The sequence below is a fragment of the Mytilus edulis genome, chromosome 1 (assembly GCF_963676685.1).
Source record: "Mytilus edulis chromosome 1, xbMytEdul2.2, whole genome shotgun sequence".
In the NCBI taxonomy this organism is placed as follows: Eukaryota; Metazoa; Mollusca; class Bivalvia; order Mytilida; family Mytilidae; genus Mytilus; species Mytilus edulis.
In genome coordinates, this window is record NC_092344.1 from 50,848,425 (window position 1) to 50,872,922 (window position 24,498).

General features: G+C 33.0%; 1 protein-coding gene across 1 annotated transcript; it reads right to left on the reverse strand.

The window, feature by feature from the left end:
• Window positions 1-10,684: 10,684 nt before the first annotated feature.
• On the reverse strand, window positions 10,685-24,193 carry LOC139484686 (uncharacterized). The gene is made up of 4 exons (XM_071268553.1): window positions 24,051-24,193; window positions 23,714-23,845; window positions 12,254-13,111; window positions 10,685-11,679 (listed from the first exon to the last, which is right to left on the reverse strand). The coding sequence occupies exons 1-4, from the start codon at window positions 24,160-24,162 to the stop codon at window positions 10,706-10,708; spliced, it is 2,076 nt and encodes a 691-aa protein (XP_071124654.1). The 5' UTR covers window positions 24,163-24,193; the 3' UTR covers window positions 10,685-10,705.
• Window positions 24,194-24,498: the final 305 nt, after the last annotated feature.

Here is a 24,498-nt window from a genome sequence, read left to right on the forward strand (position 1 = left end):
GCATTAGTACCCGAGTAAAAGCCAGATAACTGCTTAGTTCAATTTATGTTTGGAATCCACTGTTACAAACCCTCATTCAAACCAATACAAACTTCAAGCTATAATTTCGGATATTGCAAGTCACAGACTTTTCAAGCCAGTTCGCATTGGAAAAGATGAAAAAGAGAAAAGATCTTTTCTAAATCTTTCCTTTGCCAACAAAGGTCTCGATGGCGTCAACCTAGGCAATATCCTTCATCATAAATTAGTTCAATCGAAAATACCTCCTTATTTCAAAGACCAGTCTGTAGCAATAGTTTCTTATACCTATACCAAACCTATTGCAACTAAAATTTTCAATTACAAACGCGTTTTGCAGAATCTCGATATTGACGACTTCAAGTCTAAACCTCCTGATTGCACTTGTGCTAGTTCCCAATTCACATATAATCCTGCTGGCCACGTTATTACCGGTGACCTTAACATTGTTAATAACACTTCTCTACGAAATGTGTTATCGAAAGGTCCGAAATATCGTTAGCCTTAATCCATCAATTGGAAATACAACTTTAAAATTTTAATGGACTCAGTCGAGGATTATGCCAGGCAATGGGCTAAACGTGAAAAGGAAGACGTAGACACTCTATCCGAATGGATTAAGGCAGTGAGGTCGTCAATACAAATCAGAATTAAGAAACTGAATGGGTCCATCAATGCCCATGCTACGTCAATCTTTGTCCCCGCAGACAAAACCCCAAATAACATCGTTTTTGTCTGTACAAGTCACTACATTAATTGCTTGATAAACGAATTAGGTTTAGACAATTCACTTGGAAACTCAACATATACCCTCACGACACTTACCAAAGAGGAAATCCTGGATAATCATAGGTCTGTTCTTTGTTCCTTTGGTATTTCAACCAAAGATGAAGAACTGGATCTTTCATCACTGTATTGGATACCTAAACTACATAAGTGTCCTTACAAACAACGGTATATTGCTGGGTCTTCCAAGTGCTCCACGAAACATATTTCTAATTTATTAACATCTATTTTATCAGCAACCAAAGACGGGCTTCAAAGTTATTGTGAAACTGCCTATTCTAGAGGTGGCGTGAATCAGATGTGGATACTTAAAAATTCCAAAGATCTTTTAGAGTACATACAATCTAACTCTCTTTCATCTTGTAACAGATTTAAACATTTGACGTTTCTACTCTTAACACAAGTATTTCACATTCCAAACTAAAAGACAAACTGAAAGAGCTGGTATTACTTTGCTTCATAAAAAAGAATGGCCAACGTAGTATAAGTATCTTGTCTTAGGGAGGGATAAATCATACTTTGTAAAGAATCACTCTGATTCAAACAAAATATTCTCTGAAACCGATATTATCAAGATGCTTGATTTCTTGATTGACAACATATTTGTAACGTTCGGAGGACGTGTTTTTCAACAGACTGTCGGCATCCCAATGGGAACACTGTGCCCCTCTACTTGCCGACTTGTTTCCTTATTATTATGAGGCTGACTTCATGCAGGAACTTCTTAGGAAGAAAGATAAGAAGTTAGCAATATCCTTTAACTCTACTTGCCGCTATATAGATGACGTTCTTTCACTAAACAATTCAAAATTTGGTGACTATGTAGAACGCATCTATCCCATCGAATTGGAAATAAAGGATACTACAGATACAGTTAAGTCGGCTTCATATCTTGACTTACATCTAGAAATTGACAATGAGGGTCGGTTGAAAACAAAACTTTACGACAAAAGAGATGATTTCAGCTTTCCAATTGTGAACTTTTCATTTCTAAGTAGCAACATATCAGCAGCACCTGCATACGGGGTATATATCTCCCAATTGATACGATATTCCCGTGCTTGCATTTCCTATCATGATTTTTTTGATAGAGGGTTATTGCTCACAAGGAAGCTATTAAACCAAGAGTTTCAATAAAATTAACGGTATCAATTTTCTTGCACCAGATGCGCATTTCGACAATACATGTCTCTTCAGTGATGCTCGTGGCCATAATATTTGAAATCCAAAGCTTATATAAAAGATGAAGAGCTATTATCCAAAAGGTCAAAAAAGTATAGCCAAATCCGTGAAAGGAATCAGAGCTTTGCATGAGGGAGATACATTCCTTAATTTATAATAATTTCTATAATTTTGTAACAGCAAATTTTAATAACACAAAAAAAAATCCGTATTTTCATGCCAGTACCGAAGTACTGGCTACTGGGCTGGTGATACCCTCGGGGACTAATAGTCCACCAGCAGAGGCATCGACCCAGTGGTGAAGTTGAAATCATCCCTTCGTAAATTTTACGGACGCCATTACGAGTTGGTTGACCGTTATGGAATAACCGTTTCACAAATGATATCGGATATGTCCCTTACGTCGTAACTACAATCCCCTTCCCTTTGATGAATGTGACCTACCGAATTAGACTATTTAACGGATTTGTAATCACATAAGCAACACGACGGGTGCCACATGTGGAGCAGGATATGCTTACCCTTCCGGAGCACCTGAGATCACCCCTAGTTTTTGGTGGGGTTCGTGTTGTTTATTCTTTAGTTTTCTATGTTGTGTCATGTGTACTATTGTTTTTCTGTTTGTCTTTTTCATTTTTAGCCATGACGTTGTCAGTTTGTTTTGTGATTTATGATTTATGAGTTTGACTGTCCCTTTGGTATCTTTCGTCCCTCTTTTAGATGTTTCAAATGGATTTGTCCACCTTTGCAGTGTCTGAACCAATTTTAATAGTCAGTTTCTTCTCGCTTCATTTGAGTTTTTTTTCAAGTTCTTTTTGTGCGGATGTTTTGGGGTTAACAATTCCTGCCAAATCTCGACATTTTAATGATATTGTAGCTCTTTCATGTGCATTTAACAACCAACATTTAGTAAAACTTTGATTTAACTGAAACTAACAATGCCACCTCTTGTTTTTGTATCTCTGTTCAATGTTTGTTCGATTGTTTTGGTCAACTAGAAATCTAGAAAATCCATGAAAGCTTCTCTGAACACAAAAACAACCAGATGAAAGATATTCATGTGCATCAGGATGGATATTTTGCATATGAGGCAAATAGACTGACATGTATCGGGAATAGTTTTGACGGTCATATGCAAAAAACTGAATGCAAACAAAGTAACAAAATTATTTCACAATATGTACAAATTTAAAAAACAAGACTAAATTCATTGAACAGTGAAGCAATATATCCAAGCAAGAAGGACAGAAAATGGGAAAAAAAACACTATCAAATGAGGAACAATGTATACATTACGAAAAGCAAATAAATAGTAATACCAGACGGTATGTCAAATCGACATAGTGTTGTGCCAAAGAAAGTAAAAAGTCTTAACAAATTCCCCAACTGACTGTTTGACCTTCTTTCAAAGCAATGTTTGTCGATTAAATGACTTAACAATCTTTAAGTTAACTCAATCACAACATGAATTGTATAGCTAACTTGAACACAAAATGTAAACAAGCACACCTTTATTGAGTTCGATAGAGTGCACCCTTTCAGAACGCAAAAAAAATAACTTTTATTTGTCATTTTTTCATAAATACTTTTTTACACATTTACTTTATAAAATAATTTGTCTCACAAAAACAACATACTCGTCAATTTAATGTTTGTTTTCAGTTGCAAATTAATAAGCTAAAGTGCTTATGTGTGCACTCAGGTATGAATATATTATCGACTGAATCGAAGACGGTAATGTGATGATTTCCGGTATTTCACAAGTATTTGCACATACATATGTTTTATTGAATAATTCATATCTTAGACGATATATACAAACTGTAAATAGTTTAAACATTGCATACCGGTCAATTTTAAATTTCAATTCACAAAAACGGATAATTGCATTACGAATTTCTTTATGAAATGAAAAAATATGCCTTGATTTTAACCCAAAAAATCGGATTGTTTGTAATGTAAATAAACATTTTTTTTTAAACAAAAAATCTTCAGAGTTACATCAAATATGATAGTTTTATATCTTTTTCAGTTGCTTAAACCTATAATTTAATTTTTTTTAATCGCTTTATATTAAAAATTTTAATTAAAAATTGCTTAGTCGTGATAGCTAAATGAGGGGTCCATTGAAAGGGACGTTTTTAAATCTCTTTTGGACACTTTTTTTTTGTCTAACACCTTGTATTTTATTAATAAGATAATGAAGTTGAATTCTATCAAAAAAAAGTCGCGGTACCCTGGGGTGTAACACAAACTCCTTAACTAGAGCGCTTATGAAAACAAGCTGATGGACTAGGACGTTTTAATTGCTATTCATCTATTCGCATCTGATTCTAAGTTTATTTGTATATCAATTAACATATTCAGATATATTAACATAGTTACAAATCTTTGTTCAAAGATACTGTAAATTCAGAATTGATGCGTGCATTTATCATTGCGATTTTAGAAAATCTGTAGAATATAAGTATCATCTATTAATGCGAAATTTGTCATTGCCATACGCGCTCAGTACAATTTGAATTTACAGTAACCATCTTCATTTGGGGTTCAGTTGTCTCCTTTAAATACCAGTCATGACATCAACTGTATTTTGGCATATTTTCGTTATTATTAACTTAATTTCCCCAAATTTGATGCAGAGTTATTGATGTATAAGCTAAAGTTGCTTGTCACAGTTAATGGGACTTATAGCAGTAATTTGGTTAAATTTTAAATAGACCAGACACGTGCTAGAGGTTTCCGGACACTAACTAACAACAGATCCCTGTTCTAAGTCAGTCCTTACGTCAGTCCATGCATGGACTTCTATCACTGACGTTTTTGATCTACATGCTTGTAGTCATAAACAAGAACAGGTCCATCAGTAAGTTCAAGCATGAACTTAAAGTTAGTGTCCTATCGTTATCAGAAGTTCAAGCATGAACTCAGATCTTCCGATTGATATGATTCTCAAGCTTGGGAATTAATCAATCACTGTGACAACAACCGAGACGACTAAACGCCAAATGATGTTTATTTTATTGTATGTATATCATGTAGTATGTATCTTAGTTTATTATATCTTAATAAATATATATTCTATGTTTTGTTGTGTATAAAGGGTTATTTATATAGGTTCACCTAAATAAATTGGTTGTACACACACAAAACTATTTTTCACGTGCACCTTATGGTGCCTCATGCATGAAGAGTGAAGTCATACAGCACGTGACCTATGCCATTAATAATTTGCAATGGAGTAGTGTGGTCGATTCTATGTAGACTAACCACCACCTTCCCCACCGCCACCATTGTTTCATTATATTTAGAAATTTAAATGTGCTATTAAATTGCTGTCTCGGTATATAATATCATTTAGATCAGCATATTTTCGTTATTATTAACTCAATTTCCCCAAATTTGATGCAGAGTTATTGATGTATAAGTTGCTTGTCACAGTTAATGGGACTTATAGCAGTAATTTGGTTAAATTTTAAATAGACCAGACACGTGCTAGAAGTTTCTGGACACTAACTAACAACAGATCCCTGTTCTAAGTCAGTCCTTACGTCAGTCCATGCATGGACTTCTATCACTGACGTTTTTGATCTACATGCTTGTAGTCATAAACAAGAACAGGTCCATCAGTAAGTTCAAGCATGAACTTAAAGTTAGTGTCCTATCGTTATCAGAAGTTCAAGCATGAACTCAGATCTTCCGATTGATATGATTCTCAAGCTTGGGAATTAATCAATCACTGTGACAACAACCGAGACGGCTAAACGCCAAATGATGTTTATTTTATTGTATGTATATCATGTAGTATGTATCTTAGTTTATTATCTTAATAAATATATAGTCTATGTTTTGTTGTGTATAAATGTCTTTTTGTTTTTTGTTTTAATGTTTGATACCTTGCTATGCAAAATGTGTGAAAAATTATCAATATTTTTGAAGTTGCTGTTAGTTTTGATGTTTTGTTCTTGTTCTTGTCGTATTTGGCACCACTTTTTATAATTTTTGGTCATCAATGCTCTTCAACTTTGTACTTGTTTGGCTTTCTTTACTATTTTGATCTGAGCGTCACTGGTGAGTCTTATGTAGACGAAAATATTAATATAAATATTAGCCTGGTACTTTTGATAACTATTAGCATATCGAAATGTCCTATTGTAATGTTTATTTGTGTATTTCTATGTCCTGAATGTTCTTGCAGTTATTTGTACTGTAGTCCTGTCATGTTATGTTGTCATTTTAGTGTTATATTTAACATTGCCATTAAAGTGCGAGGTTTGATTAGCCACAAAACCAGGTTCAACCCATCATTTTTCTTAAAATGTCCTGTACCAAGTCAGGAAAATGGCAGTTGTTATCTTATAGTTCGTTTCTATGTGTGTTGCATTGTCGTTTTGTTTTTTTGTGTTTCATTTTTTGTTGCACTTCAGTGTTTCAGTTGTTTCGTTGTTTTCTTCTAGTTGATGTGTTTACTTCAGTTTTAGTTTGTAACCCGAATTTGTTTTCTCTCAATCAATTTATGACTTTAGAACTACTGTTGCCTTTATTTGTCCTCTTTCTTTTCTCATTTTGTTTTTGTGATATATAAAATAAACCAATATTGTGTGTAAAAGACAGTTTATAATTCGAAACCATTGAATGAAAAACCTGTTTGTAATTCAAAACCAATGTGTTTTAAAAAGGCAGTCAATTGTATTGAAAACCCTTGAATTTTGTAGAACTCCTGAGTCCCACTTTTCTTCAGAGTGATCTCTCCCTTATACAACCTTCACCTTCCTTTGTATCAGGAACGTTTTGAAGGATGTATTTTTCTGAGGTTTTATTCTCGATGAAATCTCGTTCGGAAATTATTCCATAAACATGCAATAAAAGTCGAAAATATAAATGAATATAAGACAATATAGCATGTTTTATACGGTAAAAGTTCAATCTTTGATTAGCATATTAGTGTCTTACTTGCTGTCTTTTGTACAGATTTTTCTACTGCATCTTTACATTTCACTTTTGTAAGTATGTTGTAGAATGATCCTGTTATGTGTCGTACCAGCCATTCAATGTCATTAAAAACCACCCAGTTAGTTATTAATGATAAAGACTTCACCACCAAATGTTCGTTGTCGTTCCTGTAAGTAATGTAAAACGAATCAAATAAGTGAAGTTCTGAACATCGGATGACCACAAGTTCTTGGGGATGGTCACAAACACTTGTCTCAGAACAAAATCACATCCCCAAGGGTGACTGGGGATTAGAAATATGGTCGCTTGTTCTTCTCCCGACCGGCAGTAAAACGCTTGCTAAGCGGGGCATCCGTTTGGCTGTGCGGGATGTATCAAGTTCACAGTCACGTCCGGTCGGAAAGGGGACGTTAAATTCGATGTCTCGTGAAAGGAGAGCGCCACGCTCTTTGCACGTAAAGAACCCTTTCAACAACTCTTTGAGGGTTCCGTAGGTGGCCTGTTGCAAGGCAAAATTTCTGTCCCTATCCAATAGACCCTCATTTTCCAGTGAAAGTCCAAATACCCCAGAACATCATCCCAGATGGCCTCCATTGTGACAAGACCTACCTATTGGATTTATTGTGAACTTGTTCTCATCCTGAATATGCATGAAATATTTGCCACTGGACGTTAAGGAACCAACGATCAATCAATTATCTCTATACCTGAAAGTGAGGTTAATGTACAGAGATCTGTTTTTTCTGAGACAAATTCGTGCGTGGATAATGAACAAATGACAGGGAATTCAACTTCCTCGTAATAGCTATTATATTGTAGTGATATAAATATGTGTACTCATCTGGGTTTGTTGTAATGTATCATGTATATTAATATATTTGTATATAAAAGAGGGACGAAAGATACCAAAGGGACAGTCAAACTAATAAATTGAAAATAAACTGACAACGCCATGGCCAAAAATGAAAAAGACAAACAGACAACAATAGCACACACAACATAGAAAACCAAAGAATAAGCAACACGACCCCCCCCCAAAAAAAAAACAACAAAAAAACAAAAAAAACTAGGGGTTTTATATGTATATAACAGTTACATGTATACATAATTTCCCTCCATTTCTATATCATTTATTCTACTATAATGATGATAGTGTAGGTCATGTGTATGGTGGACACTCTTCTGTAATATTCCGATTTTTAAAATTAATTGGATTTGAGTAGGCATTCATATTTTCCCGCAAAACGTTCTTGAATTATTCTTCCTAGTGCGTTAAAACAATTTTTCTGTATGTGTGCATAGATATTAATGATATATTTCTCACGACAAAACATTTTCATATCATTAATTTATGTTCTAAAAAAAATAGTTTTAATAAGTATTCATTGAAGAAATGAACATGCATATAACAAGCGATAAGGAATGTTATTTTGCACTCGATAATGTCCGCGTATTTATAGAATAATTAGTTACCAGTCAAAAACGAAAGTGCTGGCCCATATTTATTTTCCTTCTAAAAAAGATTTTGTTACATAGATAATACCAAGTTTTGTGTAGCTAATTGCTGCTTTAAATCCTAGTCTTGTCTTTTATGTGTTTGCAATCCACTTTTAGTATATACATATTTATATTTATATTTATGTAGTCTTGGGTTTGTTTTTGTTGTTGCTTAATTGACAGAATAAATAATAGCGGGATAAATAAAGATTATCGAGTCTTCGTATTGCGATATCGTAAAATATTATCCGCGAGCAACAATGTGAACCTTTTTGGCGAAACTGCTCTAGAATGTACGCCATCGGAATAAAACTTTCGTCTCGTCTTCAGAAAGCTCGCGAAATACTGACGACTTGTGAAACCCCAATAGGGGACATAATTAAAGCTATGCTTTAAGGAAAATAGAAATGAACAATATTTATCAATTTATCATATTCCTTATGTACTGCTGATGCTCATCGCTTTTCCTCAAATATGATGAAACAAAGTACAAAATACTTTAAAAGCATTCACAGCAAAAGCTCACCAAACATTTAAGGATGTACTTAGGTGAGGTTTTGGAATTTGTGTCAAATGTTCGGACTCCTTGGTGTTTTTCAATACAATACAATGTAAAATATTTTGCCCGATAACACCAATTTATTTTTTCATGTAAGACTTAATAGCTCATGAAAGGTCATTTACCAAAAATTCAGAAGATTCTTGATTTTCTTTCTTTTGTTTTCGGATCCAATAATACCAATGCAAATATAAGGTAAAAGTCCGAGTCAGCCTTTTCCCGCCATACTTAAAATCTCAAATATCTCGAAAAGGAGGTCCATGACCTAACAATATATTTAGCGTCTTTTTATCCTTAATTGATGCTCTACCAGCTTATAGTATCAAATTTAACTTCTTAATTTATTAATTTTCACCAAACCTCACCTAAGTACATCCTTAAACAGACTTATAGTTGTTAATTTTTGTGTTATTTTTTAGTCTCTTGTGGAGAGTTGTCTCATTGGCAATCATACCACATTTTCTTTCTTTTATATTATTCTGAAAGGATATAGTTACGATACTGTTGTCATTAAAGATGGCATATTTTGGTATTAATATAAATTCACTCGTAGGGTCTTTGCATCGGGAATAAACATATTTGGTCGAAAACTAGTTGTGGACATGATACAGGAATTTTTCTTCTAATATATGTTAGATGGTATGATACTTAAGGGATTGTGTTTGATTTTCAAATGATGAAGACATAATTTTTCAACCAGTTTAATTGAAGTATGGAGCTTGCATGTCAGTAACTGCTGGTTATCCTTTGTTGATTTATGTATCATTGTCATTTGCGTAGTTTCTTTTGTGACCTATTCTGCCATTGGACTTCTTTGACTGTGTGTATTGCTGTGTTTTGTTTGTTCTACATTGGCTAGAGGTATAGTGGATGTTCGAGACCTCATATAACATGTTTGACCCCACTGCATTTTTGCGACTGTCCTAAGTCAAGAGCCTCTGGCCATTGTAAGTCTTGTATGTTTTTTTTTCAATCTTTGTTCATTTATATGTTTTCGATTTTAGTATGACATCTATTTTCACTGAACAGGTATACATTTTCAATAGGGTTAGCTGAAGCCCGCCTTAGGATGCGGGATTTGTTTCGCTGCGGTGGTCTTCGGCTGTTTGTCTCTTTGACATATCCCCTATTTCCATTCTCAATTTTAAGGCAATATATTTTAGACAGGTTCACCTTAGAAAAACGCATTAACTAAAATCTCTGTATCATAGAGTGCATGTAACTTAAAAAATGACAACTTATTTTTTAAAGCTGATACTTAAAATGAAACCAAGTGACAAAAGTAAAGTGAGCAAACACTATCTCGTAAAGAAATTATATTATGTCGACTAGTCTATGAAATAGGTTCATGTCCAGCGACACATGCCAAATTGATATACATTGTAGACTCCTTCATACCTTTTTGGAAATTCCCCTAGAGAAAATTTACTCAACGACTTAAAGTACTTTTACGCCGATTTATCATAAATGTATGATATAGAACAACAAAAATATGGAAATGGCTCATTGATATATTACACTCGTATCATCCGGTACGACATAGTATCTACCGAATGTGGATATTTAAAATAGTACATATATAATGTATATCTATATCACACCAAAGCCGACAACGGTATCCTATAACATCAAAGTGCCTTGTAACACAGTTTAAAGAAGTTAACCGTGAATACAAAAAAGCTAAACTCGTTTTTAATTTATTTAAGTATTTTATAGGAAATATTCATCTACACCAAGCACTGATTCGTCATATTCATCACGTTGTGAATCACTGAGAAATGTTTGTAGAACATCGGCTTTTTTCAAAAATGATAAAATGGAGGACGGAATAGATTTTTCGTTATATCTTAGAAATCTAATATATTTGAATCCTTTATAATGTGAACACAAGACTCTCCTGCATATTTTCTGTAATGACCTTACATGACGATACCATTGTATATGTTTGTCAGGTGGAGTGTATGGAATCTTTTCTATTTCTAACCATTCCATTGTCGCTTCTGTTACAATATCTTGGACTGATGAAAGATCCATAATGTCAGGAAGTATTTCCAAAACTTCGTAATAGTTTAAAAGCCTGCAGGTTGTCCACCAATGCTTAACTGACAAAACTGAGTTCGATGTCACAACCAAATAAAAAAATAAGCGGCAACCTCTTCTGGCTGCATAATAGCCATGTTGAAGGGAATCGAAAGTTTCTTGAGGGTTTTCTCCTCGTAGAAGAAAGTATTTCATAAGGCGGTCATCTTTATTATTCCACGTGTGAGTCAGACTGGTATCGGAATCAAATAGCACGTGTCCGTTTTCATACAAAAGATGTACCACACGAACCTTATCAATCATATCGGTCCATGGGTGTTCAACGAAACCTATTGCTAAATCTATCATAGATTTTTTTTTCATCTTAAACTTTTTGTTTGGTACCCCTGCCTTTGACAATACCTCTGAAATTTCGTGCATGTTTAAACTCTCAACCCAAGAAAGCAAGCTTATTCCCAAATATTTTGCATTAATTTCAAAGCCGAATTCGATAAGAAGAGAAAGGTTCGTGACGTTTCCTTCAAACGCAGCAGCGGCTACAACTTCAGCCATTAAAAACCTTATACGTTCTTTCGGTCTTTTATTGATAAATTGGGCAAGAAAATCTGTTTTCTCAAGAATGATTCTCAGCTCTTTACTCCTTCCTGCAATTAAAACAAAACAGAAAGTTCTATAGCAATACATCATCGATTATCTATAAATAAACTATAAATTGGAAGATAGAGATAAAACAATTACTTCATTCCATCATCAAGTAAAAGTGTGGGTTTTTTAAATAATTAAGAATTGGATGCTTTGTTTTGTAATTTTATTGGAGTGTAAAAGCGTTCACCGAAGCACATTTTGTATGAAGAAACTTTCTTATGCATTGTTGTGATGCTGGCACAGGTTGTCATAATATTGCATTTTATTTGGAAATATAATCTAATTTTTGAATGCCTCTCTCCGCTAATCACATGAACTCAAAAAGGAGCGTTACCAGGTGCGTCTACAGGTTCAGGATCCTTTTCTATGCATGCATCAACCGCCGTTTAAAATACCAGTTTTTAATATACCTCTATAGGTCTAGTACGTTGAAAATGTATAGGGCAAAAAGAACGGACATCCTTACGGAGTGTAAACAAGACAACAACTCTTTGACCACAGGGGAAATCAAAATGATATGTTTCAAGTACCAGAATTGAAAAATTGCTTTTTATATGGTCTATTTAACCGTACCTGATTTCAGCAAGAACCCTATCAGAGTGTGATATCTATAAAAATCCACACCCCTCACACATGCAAGTGAGTTGATATCTCTGTCATTGCCACAAAGAATTGCATTTTTGATATCATGGATCCATATTGTCGAAACGTCTTCCCCTTCCAAACGATGATTGTCCACTAGGTTCAACAAATCATTCAATGTGTCATAATGCTTACATTTCATTGCCCATGTTATAGCATTGATTTTGACATGATTGATATTGTTTTCACTATTTAAAAAATTCATGTAAGTGCCATAATAATACTTCTGTTTCGTAGTCCATGTTAAACCATTGATTTTGATATCGTCCTCACTATTTTGGCCGAAGACGTCGATGTTTTCAGGAACAGACCACATTAAATTTGGATGAAATGTTGCTATAGATTTTGCTAAATAGGGTAGTTGATGTACGATGGCCAATAAAACTGGTGAAATTTTGTGTTTTAGAGAGATCAACAGATGATTCGGAATTTTTATATATGGACTTTCACAACAATATTGTATTAGTTTTTCTTTTCTAAATAATACTGCCAAATGAATCCAATAAAACCCAGCTGTGCTCTTTGTGGCATTACGCAAAGGATTGCTGTCTTCCAACTGTTGAGTATATTTATACAGTTCTGCCGTTAAAAATTCTTGATCATATTTCACAGACATGCCACAAAGCTGCATCAAAACATGTGGACACTTTCCATAACGAATACTCAATTCCAACCTTTCATTTATTTCCTTAAATGCGACATTTTGATTCCATGCAAGTTCCAGGTCGCTTGAACAAGAACATTCCCTTTGCTTTGAGCATCCATCATGTCCTTTCTCTTTAAATGTTTCTGAAATTTTCAAGCAAATTCTATGAATAACAAAGAAAATTTTAATATACATTATGACTTTTGTGTGTTGATATACATTTGTATATCTTATTAGAACAGATTATTGTGAAACGCATCAGCTGCCTTATTATAAGAATAACCATTATCATTAAGGTTAGAGATATATCATGAAGCAAATATTCTATACTATAACGACATTTGACTATAATACTCTGTCAATTTGCTATATCACTAATAGGATACATTTATATACTATAAAGACTTTGAAACAACATGGAGCTACCTTTTCATACTATTTTGTCATTTCACTTTGTTATGAAGATAATATTTCATACTATATTATATGATTGTATATAGTGATATGCATGTATAAAGACATCTTGATATAACACGAAGCTACATTTTCATACTGATTTGTCATTTTACTAAACTATTATGTGATATTGGTATGCCATAAAGATACATTTTATACTATATATATGTCTTTATGACATAGCAATATCACATAATAGTTTAGTTTAGTAAAATGACAAATCAGTATGAAAATGTAGCTCCGTGTTAGATCATAATGTCTTCCTAGTATGAAATATTATCTTCATAGCAATGTGAAATGACAAAATAGTATGAAAAGGTAGCTCCATGTTGTATCAAAGTGTCTTTATATAGTACATAAATGTATCTTAGTGATATAACAAATTGACAGAGTATTATAGTCAAATTAAATGTCGTTATACATGTAGTATATACAATTGCTTCATGATATATCTCTAACCTTAATGATATGGTTACCTGTATGAAATAGTCCATATGGAATGTACACGGAATATAGTAGGAATATTGCTCTGAATTCCTATTAAATAAGAGTGATATTCTAGTCGGATAGTGGTAGGAATCCACATGAAAAATAGCCGAAAAATTTAAATTAGCAGGAATTTCTTTAGTAGAAATATTGTATGTACAGTGGAGATCACTTCTAACCTCTCATTAGAACTGTCAGAATATTCTGTAATAGAACTGTTCTACCCTGTCCTAGAACAGTTCTACCTAGAACAGTTCTACCCTAGAACTGTTCTAAGTAGAACTGTCAGAATCCGTTCTAGGTAGAACTGACTAAATCAGTTCTAGGTAGAACTGTCAGGATCAGTTCTAGGGTAGAACTGTCTAAAATGATCAGTTCTAGGTAGAACTGTCCAAATCACTTCTAACCGTAGAACTGTCAGCAGAACTGACTAAATTAGTCAGGACTGTAGAACAGTTCTAAATGACGTCACTGCAGTAAGGGCACTTTAGAATTTAGAAGAAATAAATCACTTCCAATTACATTGGTATATATTAAATAGCAGATTTTCTATATTTTTTAACTGATCAAACGACTTTTATTACGTTATACATGTACAAATATCGAAGTGAATAGAAGGTTATCCAACTCATCGGAGAAATATTTTTATAAGATTGCATACGAAAACATCATTGTTTACGTTTCTTCGTTCCCCGTTTTTAACAGTCTCTTCCTAAATAAAACTCTGCATTTAATTCATGGAATTTTAATCGTAATTTACCTTGTTTGCCTTGGATTTACATTCATTTAAGATCCTGTTTTGACAAATGTTCAAACGAAATTTGTACAGTGGATGAATTATGGGATATTAATGAAAAAAGTGTTGTATAACGTAAAAAAACTATATATACATTTGCACCATCTCGTCAATTTAGCCAGACTTATCCATAACGATTATAAATGATATCTGGGAGTCTGGAACTCAGAAAAATATACTGGATCTGAACAAGAATGAAACATTTGCCCCTGGACGTTCGGCTACAAAAAAAAACATGCATTTTTCTTTGCCTTCTTCAAATTATATTAACAGTATACTATTCCAAGAAGAGAACTTCCCATACATGTACTTTTTATTCTATTTTTAAAATAAAGTATATGAATCAGTCATGTGAGTGTTGGATGATGCCATTAAATAGTTTTGATTAAAAAAAAACCATCACAAACTAACTGAATTAAACATGTTAAAAAGTCACTTTAGCATGTTTAATGATGGTTCATTATTATGGATACAGAGAGAAAATAACGGCGCGCTAAATTCTTAGATATGGTATAAATACATCTTGTCGCTATTTGTCTGCCATTACTGGATATCACACAGGTTCCCGTAAAATTTTGACGTCATAAAACAAAATATCTGACGCCACAATGGAAAAGTCATTGTTGTATGCTTCAAAAGTTTAAGAGGCCGGGTCAGCCAGGATTAGCGATAAGGTATATTGTGTTTCAAAGTTGGTGTCATTTTTATCATACGATCCGTCCTCACATAGAAATAATATTGGTTTACCATGTTTACAATGAGGTCATATATACATGTATATTTACATGATAAAGTGTAAATAAGTTCAGTTTTGGTTGATGCGGTCAAATAATTTTGTTAAAACAACTCTCACTCAGTCTGATATATCGAAACCACTGAAATTTGTTTACAATTCAATATTTTGAATAAAAAGAGGACTTGCTGATATTCTAAATTGATGTGGAAATTTTTTTGTAGCCAATGTGTTCCAATATTCATTGATATTACTGTCATTTGAATTAAAAAATCCATCGTAATATGTATTACTATAAATGATTTAGTATGCGGCTATATATATATATTAAGATTTACATAACAAAGTGTAATTATGGTCAGTTTTGTTGATGCTGTCACATATGGTCAGTTTTGGTTGATGCTGTCAAATATGGTCAGTTTTGTTTGATGCGGACAAATAATTTTGTTATATTCATGAGTCAGTCTGAGATATCAAAACTACTGAAATTAGTTTACGATTCAAAATTTTGATGAAAAAGAGGACATGCTGGCACTATAAACTGATGTGAGCATAATTTTATTTTCCAATATTGCTTTCATTTATATTAAACAATCCTTCATGATATAAAAATATACGTGATTTACTTTGCGGCTATTAAGATTGACATCATGTACATAATAAAGTGCAAATATGGTCAGTTTTGGTTGATGCGGACAAATTATTTTGTTATACCAGTCAGTCTGAGGTATGAAAACTACTGATATTTGTTTATGATGCAATATTTTGAATAAAAAGAGGACATGCTGGCATTCTAAATTGATGCAAATGAAATTAGGTAGCATTGTTTCCCAATATTTCTATCATTTGTATTTTCATGATTTTACAATCCATCCTTACATAAAAATATTACAGATTTACTATGCGACTATAAGAGTTACATAAAAAAGAGCAAATATGGTCAGTTTTGGTTGATGCAGTCAAATATGGTCAGTTTTGGTTGATGCTGTCAAATATGGTCAGTTTTGATTGATGCAGACAAATAATTTTGTTACATGATTACATGTTACTGTCAGTCTGAGGTATGAAAACTACTGATATTTGTTTCTGATGCGATATTTTGAATATAAATAGGAAATGGTGGCACTCTCAATGATGCGAGAGAAAAAAATTGTGGTCATTGATTTCCAATATTGTAGTTATTTATATACTACAGTCCCACTTGACCTAAAATTGTAACTGAACTACTGTGCAGCTATTTAGATTTACATAAAAAAAAAAAAGCAAATATGGTAAGTTTTGGTTGATGCGGTCAAAGGATTTTATGATACGACTCAGAAGTATGAAAACTACTGATATTTGTTTATGATTCAATATTTTGATAAAAAGAGGACATGCTGGCATTCTAAATTGATGCAAATGAAATTAGGTAGCATTGTGTCCCAATATTTCTATCATTTGTATTTTCATGATTTTACAATCCATCCTTACATAAAAAATATTACAGATTTACTATGCGACTATAAGAGTTACATAAAAAAAGAGCAAATATGGTCAGTTTTGGTTGATGCAGTCAAATATGGTCAGTTTTGGTTGATGCTGTCAAATATGGTCAGTTTTGATTGATGCAGACAAATAATTTTGTTACATGATTACATGTTACTGTCAGTCTGAGGTATGAAAACTACTGATATTTGTTTCTGATGCGATATTTTGAATATAAATAGGAAATGGTGGCACTCTCAATGATGCGAGAGAAAACAATTGTGGTCATTGATTTCCAATATTGTAGTTATTTATATACTACAGTCCCACTTGACCTAAAATTATAACCTGAACTACTGTGCAGCTATTTAGATTTACATTAAAAAAAAAAGCAAATATGGTAAGTTTTGGTTGATGCGGTCAAAGGATTTTATGATACGACTCAGAAGTATGAAAACTACTGATATTTGTTTATGATTCAATATTTTGAATAAAAAGAGGACATGGCAGATCAAAAGGGGGGGGGGTTCAGGAGTTGGAACCCCCTTTTTTTTGACGATCAATGCATTTGAATGGGAACATATAGTTGGAACCCCCCCCCCCCCCCCCCACCCCACCCCTTTTTAAAATGGCTGAATCTGCCCCTGCATGCTGGCACTATAAATTGATGCGAACAAAATTGTTTTCCAATATTGCTGTAACTTGTATAGTACAGTCCCTCTTGACATAAAATTAAAACTGAAGTACTGTGCAGCTATATAGATTTGCAGAAAGAAAGAGCAAATAATGTCAGTTTAGATTGATGTGGTCAACAGATTTTTGTTAAACAGGTCCGTCCAGGTATGAAAACTACTCGTAAACAGATATTACATTTGGTTAATGAGGTCAGATAATTTTTCAAAATTCCACCCAGAAAAAAATATTTTCTGGTAGGAATCTAAAAATATTCAAATGTAAGTGTATACTAACAAATACACAACTGGGTCAATGATTTAAGTTTTAATCTCAACAAGAAAGAACAAAGGAAATTCATGGAATACATTCATTTTTAAGAAAATGGACTTTTTAAATGTGTAAGGAAACTGCAATATATGCACTTGCTAGAAATCGTGTTATACATAAACATGAAGATAAGCCAAAAATATGCCTAGATGAAATTGAGAGTGAATTAATGAGTAAAATTATGCACTATAATTATTGTTGAATTAATTGATTACTAAATATTTTTGGCAGGCAGATAAAAAATCATTTTGAATGTATAAGAATTACCTTCAGTCTTCATAAGCCATATTTTCCGTTACATTTCTATATTGTAGTTGTGTGACCCTTGCTTGCAGCATTGTGTTCCAACACAACTTTTCATTCTTTCCCCTCCAACTTTTGTATTTGTGAACTGGAACTTGCTTGCATTTAACACTGCAAAATGTGTGTTATGAGCAAACAAGAATCCAGTTCAAGATAACTTCCAGGTAGAAACATTTTCTGGTAGGAATTTATAACTTAATTCTGGTAGGAATCTTGAACATGTAGGAAAATAAATAATCAAATCAGATTTTCAAAACAGAAAAAAATCCATACAGACTTTTAAAATTCCAACTAGATAGTAGGATATTTGTAGTAGGAATATAAAAAAAATCCAGTCAGAATTTTGTTGAATTTCCATGTCCGCCTACTTTCTATATGAAATCTTTGATGCTAGGTAGATTTCTACTTCATTCCTACTAGTGGCTAGGAGGAATCCTACTACTTATTTCGTACGAGTATTCTTATCATAAGGCAGCTGTGGCTTTCCATAGATTATCTCGATAATTAGAAAAATACTATGTTGAGTGCAGCATGACAAGACACAAATATGTCAGCGCATTTGAACATTGTATAAGGAGTACAAAACCGACTGTGATCGTAGTATACAATGTAGTTAGCCAATACTCAATACTCTTATTCGACGGAAACAAAATAAGCTACCAATTTCAGAACTCTGACTGATAAATGGTCTACCCTAATTTGATTCATTAAAACTCGGTTCCATAAATAAAAATAAACTCTGTTTAACACCGAGGACTGCGCGGGTAATGATATTATGGTCACCCGCACATCTTTTGTTCAATAGTATGGAACGTGCAGGAAGAATAAATACGAAACCACATCCGGTCAGAATTGAAATGTTTAATTCGATACACGTGTTTATACCCTTTCAACAAACTTTCGGATGTTCCGACGTTACGCCCGATGTTCGTACCTCATTAAAAAAAATTACGTGTTCAGCAAGATAGAGGTCTCAAAATTTCAATTTTGTTATTTAAAATAAATTTCTGTTGTACGTATTTTAAAATATATGTTTTCAAAAGAAAAACGAAGAAAATAATTGTATAAACTATGTTTTATGTTATATGCGACAAACTTCAATTAAATAGAAAAACGGGATTTTTTAGGGTGTCCCGCGTAACATGTTTCGTTTATTGTAACAACTGAACCTTGATTTTTATCTTAAAGTCATAAGAAACCTCAAAATAAAAAAATAATGCATATGGTTTTTTTTATAACTCAATGGATATTTTTTATTATAAAACTTATGTACATATGCTTTTTTCTAAAAAAAAAATCTTTAATTTGTTCATATTCAGAAGAAGTTTACTTTAAGTCAATTGCTACCTTCCAGGAATTCCTCCACATATTTTCCGTATGCAAAGTGACCTCAGTGTGACCCATCTCGTTAAATCCGGTGTCCTATAGCCATTCTTTCCCCATGCCAATTTTTTCGGGGGAAAAACTGGATCGATCCAATTATTCCCCCCGGAAAAATTGGCATGATCCAACTTTCCCCCCTCAGTGTTATGGGGAAAAACCAGGATCAAGCCATTTTCCCCCCTTATAGTACGAGAAGCTAATGTTTCCCCCTTGAATAATAACGTCGCCGACGTCAGCACCGTGTATCATCAGTACACCGGATATAGGTACTAACCAGGCGGGGATGATCGATTTTGACCTTACAAGGTAACGAAGATCTTTGTTTTGCTTTATCAATATTCAATGAACATCCGGTGATCGTAATACGCATGGATGTCCTTAAAATAACTATAATTATCTGATTGTACATGTTTAACACGTGCTCAATATCCATGCTTTTTGTTGTTGTTGACAAACAGGTGACAATAGTTAAACTTGGGCTTCAAAACACGAACTTTAATTACCTGCCATATTTTTACAACAACACTGATCGATTGAAAACAAAATTGACGATTATACGAAATTTATGCGAAAAAAATGATAAAATCGTTCACAGAAGAGTTTATATGCATTGGTAAAGAATTGGAATAACATTATTTTTCACCGGTCCCTCGTTTCATATGACTTTAACCATTAAATATTTAAAAAAAACGGATTTTTTCATTGTCTAACAGAAATGTTTCTTCAGTCGTTTACGCAATATTTTATGATGTAATATCATAATTCCATAAAAAAAAATGCATTCCATGCAACTAAGGCATTTCTGTCCCACTGGGAATTTTTAGGTTTTGAGAGTTCAAAAAAATTAATCTAAAATTGAAAAAAGTTGTTTTGCTTAATTTTCAAAATTTCTAGACAAATATCCTGAACAATATAAAATAATGATTTATGGGCGATTTTTCAACGGCTTACAATGTTGTCGCACTTCCATTTTTTGGCATAAAAACGAACTTAGTTTTATAATAACTCAAATTAACGGCAATATTTTCGTATCCGTGCTCTGATAAAATCGAATTTTATGATTTTTCAAAATGTAATTTTTTCTCAATTTTCAAAAAATCTAAAATACATCAATTTACTATAAGTAATTTAAAATCACCGTCGATCTTTCGGAGTCTTAATAGAATGTCACACTTGCGATAAAACGACGTTTCAGACTCAATTTTAACCAGAACGTTACAAACCATTTTTCTGATTATTTAAAAGATTTTGAAAACGGTTAAAATATATGACCTTTTTATATTCTACCACATGCCGTTGAATTTTAAAATATATAGTTTTGACCGAAACCCTGGCATATTTTAACCTAAACGATATGAAGTCTCATTATTGAAGGAAGCGAATATTCAGGTTTGTAGACACAACTGAAATCTTGATTCGGTTCACAATTTGAAACCTACTCGTGGATACAAACTTCACATTAATTTTTTACTTTACAACCGGACAAGCTAAATATTTATTTTATGTTATTTATGCGACGAATGTATAATTAAAAATTATGACATGTGTACTTACTAGTTAAAACACAATTGCATGGTAGCAATGATGTCGTGCCTTTATATATTGATATTTGACCTGATGAAACCACAAAACTGACACTAAATATGCAATGACTGACTTAATTGCAGAGAGACCCCTTCTGTCCCTATAAACAGATGAAGAAAATGCAAAGCACTATTTATTTTGCGCATTTACTTGCCCTGAATACCTAAGAAAAATTGAAGATGACGATTTCGCGGGGCGTTTTTTTTTTGTACAGAAAAAAAAAATCATTCATAGACCGTACTTCGAAGCATATTTGAAAAGATCCAAATAAAATTGTCGTTCTAATTGATTACCGGTAGACAAAAACATAACATCACGATACTAAACGAAATAGTCGTTATCATGCTACCACAGCAGTTAGTCCAGTATAAAAGAGTTAATTCCCGATTTTAACCTACTCGTCCCGAAACCGTCCGTTTGGAATTCGTACTAGAAATAATGGAATTTCAAGGTAGATTATGCAATAAATGTTGCTATGAAAAAATATGATTTATGATCAATACAGACATTAAAAACATCAAGATTAACATAGACTTATAGTTTCTAGTACATATCCTTAGGAATGTCACTGTCTCATAGGTGAAATAGAGATTGAAAATATATATGCGATATAAAGCAAATTACGTTCCAACAAATTAAAATACATTTATCAACCAAGCTCCAGATTCTTGGTATCGTTTTTGTTATACTGTAACGCAAATAAACAGTGAAGGAATTAAAAGAATTATTTAGTTATTGTTCCATGTACACACCAATAAAATGGAATGTATTGATCACAAACAAATGAGCAAACACACACTAATCATTTGTCAATAACATAAACGTTAGTAAAGTTTAACATTTTTAAAGATAAGCTCGATTACTGAAAAAGTCTCGACGTCGTGTTACACTTGTATGTACGAACATCGCGCGTAACGTCTCCATATGTTATCTATTGCAAAAATTATATCCATACCCGTACACCATATTCCTCTTTTGTAAGAAGTTACGGTCAGTCAACATTTCCCGCCCTTATCCTGGACGACTTATTTACAGAACAAATCTCATTTATTCCTATATATCTTTAACCTATCCTGAAAATACTGGAAATATCCCTACTGGACGTAAACCGCTAAAAAAACATGAAATATTACCCACTGGACATAAAGCGGTAAACAATACAAGAACTATTACCCACTGGACGTAAAGCGTTAAAGAATACATGAAATATTACCCACTGTACGTAAAGAGCTAAATAATACATGAAATATCCCCAACTGTGCGTAAAGCGCAAAAAATACATGAAATATTACCAACAGGACATAAATCGTTAAAGAATACATGAAATATCCGCCACTGTACGTTAACCGCTAAAAATACATATATATTACCAGCTGGACGTAAAAGCAACGTCAAAGGATGAATGAACAGCTGATTTTATTGAAGATTATCATTATAGCATACAATGGATTCATTTATATTCGTGGGTACCAATTTTCGTAGATAAAGAAAAACTTGAATGTTCTTATATATCTAATTTCGTTGTTTTGCCGAGGTCTGCATACAAGCATATAGAAAATTTGTGGTTTACCTGTACCCACGAAATCCACGAAAATTGGCATCCAGGGAATAATAATTAATCCACATTAATCACTTGTCTGTTTACTAGACATGAGTGGTACCACTAGTGGAAAAGAAACAGTTTCCCAGTGGAGAATCTGAGTTCACCCAGGTACATGTAGTCGCGGGGTTATTTTTGTTCAAATTCTAGTTTTCTGAATTTGATTTTTAATTTGATCGTGGATGTAAAAAGTATCGAATAATGTTAACCCGATTTGTGCATATGAGCATATAAAGCCGCTTGCACACAATACGTTCCAAAAAAAAATGATGATCGAAGAGTATACTAAGTTCGGCCATATAATATGTTTAAATATGAAATAATGGCAATGTGGCATAATTGTTGATGAGACACTTATTAGTACCAATTGACCAAAAAATGTGAGCTATAACTATCTGCTAACCTGTCCGGAGAATTTAAGATCAAACCCAGTTTTGGTTGGGTTCGTGATGCTTAGTCTTGAGTTCTTTGTGTTGTGTTTTGTGTACTTTTGTTTGTCTGCGGATCTTTTTTTTTCTAGTCATGGCGTTGTCCGTTTATTTTCGATTTATGAGTACATGTATCTTTGCCTCTCTTCTAACCAATTTGAAATGTGATTTAATGGCTTTTACCAGACTTTTAGACCACATGTAGACTGCAATTGGAGTTCAAATGATATTCTGCATAGACGTAAAACGATTAGAGTATTTGATGTTTCATATAAGGTTTGAGGTCATTTTTTAATATGAATTTCAAACCATCTGAAATAAAATATTGGTTATATAATGCTAAATTCTTAAAAGATTAATTTGCCAATGAAACAATTAAAAATTCACAACGAGATCATGCAACTTTTAAATGACGAGGATATTAGCAACCATACAATCTTCAACAATGCAATTATACATATTTTACACTCAAACACGTATATCAACTTTATGATAAAAAGAAATAATTACCGAACCAAAACATGCAAGAAAACATCCATGGATTTGTGTGCATTGTCTGATAAACTTCATCCTCGGGTTGGTCTCTAATAGCCAGAAAAAAATCATACTTTTCACTTCTTGTCAGCTGTTTACGTTGTAAATCTAGAAATATATAAAAGTTAATATATTTAACTTCAGAAACGTATATTATTTTGATTTGTAAATGCAGTTATTGCCCTTTGTGTGTTATTTAAAGCACGATTATGTTATATATTTCATATGTGTCATAACGAGACGTACAAATCAATAAACACAGCACCTAAGCTAAATATTTAAATGCATATTAAATGTATTATAAACAACCTACCGTTATAAGATATTTGGTCGATTTTCTTTTCTTTAATTTTATATTTGGATTTACATGAATTGATTCCCATTATCAACAAATGATATACATTTGTATATTTAATTAACAACATGTAAACAGATCGCTGCGCCACCTATACACCTAACAAGCAAGAGTTGAACAACCTTGCATATATAGCGGAATTCAATCTTCCTAATCCAAACGTTGGAATGTCCTATCATTCGCAAGAACCAACTACTTGGAAACCAACATATGATTTTATGATTCTTAATCATCTCCTTCCCCCCCTTTTTTCTTTTGTTACATTAAGTTGTCCCTCCCTAAACCAAATGAAGATTATGCAATACTTTTCACAGATTATCTTCAGAGATATAATATGCTTGTAGGAGAGTCTCTCCTTAAACCAATACAATTTTTAGTTCATAAAGTATATTCAGTTTCAGGACGA